At 41.3% G+C, this 11,064-nt stretch overlaps 1 protein-coding gene across 1 annotated transcript; it reads left to right on the plus strand.

The window, feature by feature from the left end:
- The first annotated feature begins 7,143 nt into the window (after positions 1–7,143).
- Positions 7,144–11,064, plus strand: LOC146654281 (extracellular calcium-sensing receptor-like). Its single transcript, XM_085380433.1, has 9 exons — positions 7,144–7,283; positions 7,529–7,823; positions 7,910–7,996; positions 8,179–8,448; positions 8,650–8,856; positions 8,938–9,213; positions 9,638–9,865; positions 9,948–10,071; positions 10,154–11,064. The coding sequence occupies exons 2-9, from the start codon at positions 7,563–7,565 to the stop codon at positions 11,062–11,064; spliced, it is 2,364 nt and encodes a 787-aa protein (XP_085236559.1). The 5' UTR covers positions 7,144–7,283; positions 7,529–7,562.

Genomic DNA, 11,064 nt, shown 5'->3' on the forward strand with positions numbered 1-11,064 from the left:
TTTTGGTACAAATCAGATGTGTCATCTTCTCGGTAATGTCCTTTTAATATTGTCTTTAACTGTGTGAGTGTCAAATCAGTCTTTATTTCAAGCATATCACGCAGTTTGAGACCTGGATTGATGGCTCTTATCACTGCTTCAATAACTTCTGACTCACTGTGGCCTTTGCGGAGTCCATTTTCCATCTGATGCAGCAGGTTGGTATAGGACAGCCGATCGCGCTGCCCTCCCTCACCTATTTGGCCACAGATGCGAAACTCCCTGCGAATTGTCACCTCTGGTACTTTAGAAGACAGCAGGTTCGGGGCAGCGTCCGCCATCTTGAGTTTCTGCCCTATCGCTCTAATTTCTTCCTGCAGCTCGTCATACTTGTCTCTTGCGTCTGAAGGGCGGGAAAAATCACTCTCGGCCGTATTGTCTTTAGCTTTATATTCGCCCAAAAACGATAAAAGTTCTTTCACAAACTGTACAGCATCGTCTGGTGTATAACTGTTTTCCACCTCGTCCAGTTTATGTTCTATAACTTTCATCAGTTGGCGTCTGGAAGTGTCTTTTGTAGGCTCATTTAGCGGTGTAGCAAAGCCTTTCACCTTATAACCCACTTCTATGAGCTGATCACGACTTAGCTGGCAGAGTGTGGCGGTGATCTTATCTCGTCGGGCTTCTATCTCCATTGTGGGTACTCACAAGCTTGTCTTTAGTCCGTCAGATTTCAGGTCCGGTGCTTGGAGAAAGGTTTTTCTTCAGCCGTGCGGTAGCGCTAACGTTAGCCGCTAATGGCGCTAACCAGGCTTCTGCTTCACTCTCGTGCAGGAAGTTCTTCAAACCTTCCTCCTGGCTGGCTCGCCATGATATGTTGCAGCTTTAAGGCAGGGATGACTCCTGGAGTTGCTTTCTCACTGTATCTGCTTTATTTCACAATCCGATCATAACAAAAACATACAGCAGCTCCTCTCCGACTCCTAGCCCTTTGCTGCGGTGGAAAAAGAACCACTCCAAAACCCCTTCAAGGAACATATGTACAAAAGAGTTTTCCTAACACACCAATGGGGCGTTCAATGCCATCTGGTTAATATGAGTACTCTGGCAGAATAACAGTTCAAATGAAAAATATACCAGAACAAACAAGCAACCAAAAAAGAAGTGTGGGGTACCTTTGAACCAATGAACAAAGTATAACCATTTATACTTTTTAACATAACCCGGCCCCGTCGATATGTGTATCTCTCACATATACTTGTGTTTAATTTGCATATCTGTAATTATGGAATTATTGTATATCAGGAACTGATGTGTACTAAGAAACACTTTTTGACGTGAAAGCACATATCGCTCTTACTCTCAACAAGCAGCGGGTGCTGCCGTAGGCACCACACCCGTACCAAGGCGCTCACAGGGAGCGGATAGTCCTCACGTAGCAGTTGCCCCCAGCTGCTGTCAGAGCAGGAGATGTTCACCCCTACGCGTCCAAACTGCAAGTGAATTGCGCATGAGCAAAGCCGCTGCTCCCGCCCTGACTGTAACACACAGGGCGGGAGCAGCGGTAAATGCATATTTTTCTTTGTCTAAAATAAATCAATGCACTAAAATCCATCATTCCAATCATTGCAAACTTAGAAATTGGATTATCTTGCAGAACCTTAATTCCATTTGTACAACCGATATGGACCGAAGCTGTCTGGTGAGGCTTGCTATGAACACCAGCTGGCTGATAATATTTTGCAGCTTTTTGGCACATCAGCTGCTTGATCATTATAGTCAAGTGCTACAGTTGCTGAACCTACCATAGAGAATCTTCACCAAAATGAGGATGGCCCACTCTTTCTGTGAGCCAGCACAGCCTATGTGTGTGGAGGGTTGTCTGAAAAAACACAAAACAAAAAACAATTAGCCTGAATAAGGACCAGACTAGTTCCCATGATTATTTCACATTGCCACTGTTTTTTCTATTGCCTCTTTTTTGTCCATTTCAATTGTTAATGTAGTTTGTTAACAATGTTATGGTTAAATTGTTCTTCTTTTACTGTTACTTTTGGTGGATCATAGGTTTAAAACTACTTAAAAAGACACACACACACACACACAAAGTAACTCAGGCCAGAGTTCCTACTTCAGGTCACTTTTGCCGGTCCGAAGCCTGGGTAAAGGAGCAGTGTTGGAATTGTGACATTAAAAAAACAATAATTGCTAAAAGAAATTTAATTTGTAGTTCTAAATATATTCTAAATGCATTTAAGGTGTTTTTTGCTCACTTGATGTCTCTTCTACAATGTTATTTCTCTCTTTTACAGCGTCGGTTACAATTACATAAGCATAATCAATTATGCAAATTATGCAATAATGTCATTAAGCGACTTCTAGCGACTTTTAGGACAATGATTTTCCTTATTGAGGAGTTGGCAACACTGCTTTACAGGGATAGAAAAGGTGATAGTGAGAAGTAAGAGAGAAAAGAGACAAGATAGATAGGAGAGCGGGAAGTGGGGCGCCAGATCTGGCTGTCCACACCTCCACGCCAGATTGGGCTGTAGACTCTACCTCCCTGTTGCATCCCATAAAGGACATTCCTCCTCAAACATATCTGTCCTGAATGATATCTCATTTCATTTTTAATTCCTATCAAAAGGTATAATCTGTAATCTATTAAGATATTTTAACTAGCCAAAAAGATTGCTTTCCCAAAGCAATCCATGGCTGTACAGGCGAGTTAACTGAAGCTCAGTCACACGGTTAAGTAGGAAAAAAAAAAAATGTAGCAGCTGGCAGTGACTTACAAGAGGCAGGTGTGGCTGACTCCAGCACGGAAACACTTCCGGGTCAGATGGCGCTCGGAACCCAAACTTCCAGGGACATGCAAGTCCCACACAAAACACACATAACAGGGAGACAGAGATGGGAGGGGAGTAGAAATATAAACATAAACACCAAAACAGGCAGGTCGGCCGGTGAGGACTGCTAGACCATGACAGATGGAGTGTAATCTGATATCACACCTCCCGTGGCTCCAGTGTTTGCAATGTGGCACAGCTGTGTTGCCTGAATGGCCCTCTTCCTGTCTTGTACCTCAGCATGTCATCAAGGGAATATGCCAGCACATACACAACGTTAAACACATTGTACTCAGATCCGAGGTTGGAAATGTCCAAGAACTCAGTGTTCCTATTTTCTTGATCCCCCTTTCCAGTGCATAGTGCTCCTCCATCTTCCACACAGCCTTATGTAGCTGGTGCAAATCTGTACTGAAATGTGAATTCCCAAAAATGGTTCAGAGGAACTGACTGATCGTCAAAAGTATCCATCCTTCTTTAGGACAATACCAAGTGATGCTTTCCAGGTAAACATCACCAAAATTAAAACAATAAAAAATAAAGAACTAAAGTATTTTTAAGCATATACCTGATGTATACCTGTTTTCCAACAGAATACATAATGATGTGCTGTAAAGCTGATGAAAAGTAACTCTAATGAAAGATTTTTCTAGACTACGCACCTCTGTTCTGATCTGTATTCACATAGGTAAGTGCTATGATTCAGATTCTAAAACATTTTGGCTGGACTTGGGCAGGTTTGCTCATCAATAATGATGATTATGGACATAATGCAGCAAGATCCTTACAATCTGAGCTCAGTCGGTCTGGTGAAGGTTGCCTGGCGTACTTTGAGGTTTTGCCTCGGGACAAAAACACAGATGAAGTCAGGAGGATTGTGAATGTCATGAAAAAATCCACAGCTCGAGTTGTAATTGTCTTTGCATATGAGAGTCACATACTAAACCTTATGAATGAGGTCTGGCTTTACAACAATTTTATTATTAATAATTATAAAGATTTGAATTAACTATAGTGTGTAAAACATTTTGTGATTCACCTGAAATTTATTGAAAATGTTACAAACAATTAAATTAAAAACAATAATATTAAGAAATTCTTGCAACTACTATAGTAGTAGTAGTACCATGTTGTTTCCACAGCTGTTGTTGTGTTGTAAGTCAGGACTTATTTGTAACAGATTTGTAACTTTTTCTGCTGCCTCACTGCTGCCTCATTTTATATATTTTGTGCTGTGATGTTAAAGAGTTTTCTCATTTAGAACCAGTGTAAGTCTATCATGTTCACTCCCATTTTGAGACTGACTGAGCCAGCAGTATTTAAGACCAGCAATCAGCCTTTGCCAAAATATCTGCTTACCCATTAGCTTCCTGGACAATCATTCAACCTTGCAATAGCCACACTCTGTCATGGTCCTGGGCCGTGTTGGCCCAGTATTCTTAGTTCTCTTGTATTTTTGTATTTAGTTCCCTGTTTAGGTTCTGTTTCCTGAGTTGCCCTGTTATGTTGTTCCCTGTGTGTTTTCCCTTCGTGGCTTTTACCCCCTGTGTGCCCCTCTGTGTATCTGTGAGCCCTCGTCTCTCCTTATGTTTTATTCCATGTTTCCCCTGCCCGTTATGTCTGTGTTTTCCCCGTGCTCTCTCTCCTCCTGTCTGAACCTCTGTACTTCCTGTTTGACTCTGCCCGTCTCCCGTCAGTGTTATGTTCACCCCGCCCTGTCTCGTTATGGTTATCTGTGTCAGCTGTGTTCCCCGTGTGTTCCCACTTTCCTCGTTAACCCTCTGTGTATTTCTGTCTGCGTCTCCCTCTGTTCGGCGTCGCGTTCTCCCTCATTGCTGTGTGGATTCCCTGTGTCTCCCTACGAGTGTTAGTTTATTGATTCCCAGTTTAGTTGAGTTCTGTATTTCCTATGTTCTGCCTGTCAGCAATAAAGCTGCTTTTGAGTTCATCCCCGTGTTTGTGAATCTTGCGATTGGGTCCTCCTCCCGCCTGCCACACAGCCGATCCATGACACACTCACCTGGACACTGATCTCCCTTGCTCTCCACCAGCTGGTAGCCATTCAAGGATTCAAGGAGCTTTATTTATCATTCGCATCACATGTTAACATGAGGTGGAATGAAATTATGTATACATGGTCCTGGAGTGAAAGGAAACAAAAATAATGAAGAAACAGAATTTTTTTTTCAAAGTAATAAATAAATAGTTGGGGGGTTGTTATTTGTTTTTTTTTTAACAAACAGAAATGACAAGTAATAAGACAATACAATAAATAATACCATAAGTAGAGTGCAACAACCTGAGTACCAGTATGGAGTATGGGTATAGAGTGTGGGTATAAATATGGGTGTAAATAAATACTTTAGCTGCAAAGGGCATGATGACATGCACTGATAAAGTTACAGTGTCAATAAGTGTCAAGTAGTGGTTAAGGTGCTACAATAACAGTTCTTGTCCATTATGCACTGAGAAGTCTCACAGCTTCTGGAATGAAGCTGTTTCTCAGTCTGGTGGTTTTGCATTTAATGCTCCTCAGCCTCCTGCCTGAGGGGAGCGGGACAAAGAGTGTGTGTGCTGGGTGAGTGGAGTCCTTCATGATACAGGTGGCCCTCTTCCTGCATCTGGAGGCTTATATGTCTGTGACGGTTGGGCGGCTGCCTCCGACAACTCTTTGTGCAGCCTTCAACACCCTCTGTAGAGCTTTCCCCTCTGCCACAGTGCATTTTCCGTGCCACACGTTGATGCCAGAGCACAGAACATTTTCTACCGCACATCTGTAAAAGGAGATGAGGACTGAGCTCTCCATTCCCACACGCTTCAACCTCCGCAGGAAGTAGAGCCTCTGGTGAGCCTTCCTGATCAGGCTGGAAGTGTTGTTTTTCCAGGTGAGGTTGCTATCCAGGTACGTACCCAGGTACTTGTAGCTGGGTACTACTTCGACTGCAGATCCTCTAACGTGCAGGGGTGTGTGTGTGTGTGTTCCCCTCCTGAAGTCCACAATCATCTCCTTCGTCTTCTTCTAATTTAAGCAGAGATTGCTTTGCCTGCACCAGTCCTCCAAGTGTTCCACCTCCTTCCTTTAGCCGGTCTCATCATTGTTTGTGATGCAACCAACCACAGCTGTGTTGTCTGCAAACTTTACAATATGACAGCTTGGATGGTTGGGTGAGCAGTCATATGTAAGCAGTGTGAACAGGAGGTGCTTTAGCACACAGCCCTGCAGGGAGCTAATGCTGAGGACTCTGGAAGGTGAGGAGACATTGTGGATCCTCACAGACTGTGGTCTGTTGGTCAGGAAGTCCAGGACCCAGTTAAAAAGAGAGGAGCTCAGTCCCAGGGCCAGTCCTCACAGTCTGGCTTGCCTGTCTCCCTGCCTCAGATCACTATTTTTCTGGACTCACCCGGGCCTCCTCTTCCCCCCTCCTGTTTGACTACACCTGCAAAACAATGCCTCTCCTCCATCAACTCTTGCACCACTGTTCCATTCGTCGAGCTTCGCCACCCACGGCCCATGACCCTGGACATGCTAGTTTAAGTTGGATAAACTCCACATTCTGGCTTCAGCCTTGACTGGGGTTTTGCAGGGGAGGGGTGGAGCAGTGGAAACAGGCTGTGGTGGCAGGAAGGCTAACCTACACAGCTGATAACCATCATCTAATCATACCTCCCCTATTTGAGTAGGATGCCAGCACCTGATGAGAGAGCTGTGCTAGCTGAGCCAGAGTGGAGGCAACTGGAGAGATGCCCAAGCAGAAATCATGAAAAACTCTGACAATAAACACTTACTTGTCTTGGAACACTGTGTGCATAGGTTCCTTTTGTGTGAAAAGAACAAATTAAAAAAAAAATTCTGACAATATGGAAATTTTATAGTCCAAGACAGCTAGATTTGACTTAATATTTTATTTTAACAAGGTATTTTCATCATAAACCTTGCTGTACATGAATCATATTTTTGATGTGTATTTCATACATTTGTTGAACCATAAAAATATTCAGTAATCTTTTACATCTGTTAAAAAGAAATGAAATTAACAAAACACACACACAAAACAAAGTTCTTGTTATCTACTAATTCACTTTTACTGTTTTCTAAGTCTGCCCTGCCCCCTTTTCCCAGATGGGTGGGCTGCAAGATTATCTAACACTGTATTCCAATAAAAAGGAATGACAAAACAATAAAACCTGATTACTAGGCTCAGAAAATCAGAAAGCTGCCATGTGGTTATTATTTCAAACCAATTTGCTCTTGCTTGTTTTACTATATTTCTACTTTTCTTATGCTTTATTATCTTCTGTATTTCCCAGCTCTTGTCAGTTACAAGGAGAATTTCATCTAAATGGGGTGCACAAGACTGGAGATGTAATTCTGGGTGGACTGTTTCCAGTCCATTTTTTTAAAAGTGTTCCTGACCTGTCTTTTATCTCAGAACCACAACAGCCTACATGTCATGGGTAAGTATGGCCAGGGGGGAATGAAGAAAAGAAAAAATTGTGGGAAATGAGTTCCATTGTATTTTATAACTAAAGTATTAATATCATCATGCAAGTTTCTTGACCGTCTGCTGTTATTTTTTCATTAAAATGTCCTTTTAATTGTTTTCATTCAGTGTCTGTATTTTTTTTGTTAATTAATTTTGCACTCCGTTTTCCAAGTATCTTGTTTTTATTTTACAATAATTAACTTTTTCTTTTTTTAGATTCTATGTACAAGGATTTAGGCTGGCACAAATCATGGCTTTTGCTATTGATGAAATCAACAAAAACTCTGAACTTTTACCTAATGTGACTTTAGGATACAGTCTTTATGACAACTGTGCTGAACTTGGAATTGGATTCCGAGGAGCATTGTCATTAGTCAATGGTCAAGAGGAACAAATTATATTGGATCATGCATGTGCTGGAAATCCTCTAGTCATAGGGATTGTGGGTGATTCTTCCTCTACACGTTCTATTGCTATCTCCAGCGTCTTAGGTTTGTACAGAGTACCTATGGTAAGTTCTCAGTTTAACCATAGCATGTTATTGTTGGTTGAATTAACTGTATATTTAATACAATATAAAGCTTGCATTTTTGACAGGTGAGTTATTTTGCCACATGTTCCTGTCTGACTGATCGTCAAAAGTATCCATCCTTCTTTAGGACAATACCAAGTGATGCTTTCCAGGTAAACATCACCAAAATTAAAGCAATAAAAAATAAAGAACTAAAGTATATTTAAGGATATACCTGATGAATACCTGTTTTCCAACAGAATACATAATGATGTGCTGTAAAGCTGATGAAAAGTAACTCTAATGAAAGATTTTTCTAGACTATGCACCTCTGTTCTAATCTGTATTCACATAGGTACGTGCTATGATCCAGATTCTAAAACATTTTGGCTGGACTTGGGCAGGTTTGCTCATCAGTAATGATGATTATGGACATAATGCAGCAAGATCCTTACAATCTGAGCTCAGTCGGTCTGGTGAAGGTTGCCTGGCGTACTTTGAGGTTTTGCCTCGGGACAAAAACACAGATGAAGTCAGGAGGATTGTGAATGTCATGAAAAAATCCACAGCTCGAGTTGTAATTGTCTTTGCATATGAGAGTCACATACTAAACCTTATGAATGAGGTCTGGCTTTACAACAATTTTATTATTAATAATTATAAAGATTTGAATTAACTATAGTGTGTAAAACATTTTGTATGTTTGTGTGAATGAGTAAAGAAATTAAATCATGTGGAATTATTTTGCAAGAGAAGCAATTCAATGGCATGATAATGTCCCTAAAGTATTTGCCAGTTTCAATATTTGGTATATTACAATGCACAGATAGTGACGCAAAATGTAACAGGCCTACAGTGGATGGCCAGTGAGGCCTGGACAGCAGCTGCTGTGCTCCAAACACCTCAGCTTATGCCATACCTGGGTGGTACACTGGGTATTGCCATTCGCCATGGGGAAATACCAGGGCTCAGGGAATTCCTGTTAAAAATACGTCCCACTCTACATTACAACAATAGCTATGGAAATAGCATGGTGAGGTTTTTACATTTAGTATGGTATGTGCAAGAACTAGATATTATCATAATTTATATTTATAAAATCTAAATATTTCAGGTGAATCAGTTTTGGGAATTCACATTTCAGTGCAGATTTGCACCAGCTCCACCAGGCTGGCTGGAAGGTGGAGGTGCATTATGCACTGGACAGGAAAAGCTGCAAAATGTGGACAATGAGTTCTTGGACATTACCAACCTGCGGCCTGAGTATAACGTGTACAAAGCTGTTTATGCCCTGGCATATTCCCTTGATGACATGCTACGGTGCAAGCCAGGAAGAGGGCCTTTCAGTGGGAACAGCTGTGGTGCTTTGCAGTCACTGGAGCCATGGCAGGTGTGATATCAGTTTACAGTCCACCTATGAATAAATTGTTTGCTTGTAATTACTTTCAGGGTGACATTCATCCTGTGGGATTAAACAAAATGCCATATGTTTTACTGGTTAAACAGCTGGAAGGAGCTAAAAGGATTTTCTGTACTCCTGATAGTGTAGTGCTTCGTATATTTAGATCGGAGAGATCATTGACCTTTTGTGATATAACTTGTTCTTCCTGTAATTTCTATATTTAAATAAAATAGGCATAATGACCTCTGAATAGTATGCCACTATTTCAATGTGAAAAATAATTTATTTCTGATGAATCACTTTTTTAACAGCTTGTTTATTATGTACACATACATACAGGTTATTAGTGAAATACCTTGATTTCTATATTTAAATATAATGAGTCCAATAGTTTATTTTATTTTTTTAACAGCTTGTTTATTACTTGGAAAGGGTGAACTTTACCACACCATTTGGTGATGAAGTGTCATTTGATGAGAATGGTGATGTGGTACCAATTTACGATGTGATGAACTGGTTGTGGCTCCCTGATGGAAGCACTGAAGTTCAGAATGTGGGTGAGGTTAAAAGGTCAACTTTCAAAGGTGAAGAACTCATACTTGATGAAGACAAAATCTTCTGGAACTTTGATTTGAAAAAGGTTATACGTTTCTTAGACTTTTACATTGTCACATGTATAGCATATGTAATTTTGGCAAGTAATGTTTAACTTTGTCCAATAGCCACCTCGATCAGTATGCAGTGAGAGCTGTCCTCCTGGTACCCACATGGTGAGAAGGAAGGCGGAACCCAAATGCTGTTTTGACTGCATCCCTTGTTCTGAGGGAAAAATTACTAATAAAAGCAGTAGGTGTTTATCTTTCAACATGGCATATTTATTTTTTTCTTTGAAATATAATATGCATTTCACCATCTTCTTCTTTTTAAGACTCATTTGAGTGCACCAGTTGTCCAGAGGATTTTTGGTCAAACCCCCAGCGTGACTACTGCGTTCCCAAGAAGACAGAGTTCCTCTCCTACCATGAGCCTCTGGGTATTTGTTTGGCAGCAACTTCACTGCTGGGCACACTCATTTGTGCTGTTGTTCTAGGGATCTTTTTCTACCATCGCAGAACACCTATAATACGTGCCAGCAATTCAGAACTTAGTTTCCAGCTATTGTTGTCACTCAAGTTGTGTTTCCTGTGTTCACTTCTGTTCATTGGACGACCCAGGATGTGGACATGCCAACTCAGACATGCAGCATTTGGGATCAGCTTTGTGCTTTGTGTCTCATGCATCCTGGTAAAAACCATGGTTGTTCTGGCTGTGTTCAAAGCCTCCAAGCCAGGAGGGGGAACCAGTCTGAAGTGGTTTGGTGTTATGCAGCAGAGAGGAACAGTTCTGTTTCTTACATCTATTCAGGCAGCCATTTGCACTACCTGGCTTGTTTCTTCCTCTCCAACTCCACATAAAAACACCCAATACCAAAATGATAAGATTGTTTATGAGTGTGCATTTGGGTCCACTGTGGGTTTTGCAGTATTACTGGGTTATATTGGCGTTCTGGCTTTCCTCAGTTTTCTAATTGCATTCCTGGCAAGGAATCTCCCTGATAGTTTTAATGAGGCCAAGCTCATCACATTCAGCATGCTGATCTTCTGTGCTGTGTGGGTGGCCTTTGTTCCTGTTTATATCAGCTCACCAGGAAATTATGCAGATGCAGTGGAGGTATTTGCCATCCTGGCCTCAAGTTTTGGACTGTTGATCACACTGTTTGGACCCAAATGTTACATAATAATAATGAGACCCGAATTGAACACAAAAAAGGCTATAATGGGTCGTGGCAGTGAATCTTAA

The sequence above is a fragment of the Rhamphochromis longiceps genome, linkage group LG14 (assembly GCF_057381845.1).
Source record: "Rhamphochromis longiceps isolate RC_006_pf linkage group LG14, R_longiceps_female_GT1.1, whole genome shotgun sequence".
In the NCBI taxonomy this organism is placed as follows: Eukaryota; Metazoa; Chordata; class Actinopteri; order Cichliformes; family Cichlidae; genus Rhamphochromis; species Rhamphochromis longiceps.

What these genes read in the sequence shown, in the direction of transcription:
- LOC146654281 (XM_085380433.1), top strand. Translation starts at nt 7,563, where the DNA reads ATGGCTTTTGCTATTGATGAAATCAACAAAAACTCTGAACTTTTACCT. An exon ending in ATAGCTATGGAAATAGCATG is followed by an intron (nt 8,857 to 8,937) that starts GTGAGGTTTTTA and finishes TAAATATTTCAG; the next exon opens with GTGAATCAGTTTTGGGAATT. An exon ending in GGAACTTTGATTTGAAAAAG is followed by an intron (nt 9,866 to 9,947) that starts GTTATACGTTTC and finishes TTTGTCCAATAG; the next exon opens with CCACCTCGATCAGTATGCAG.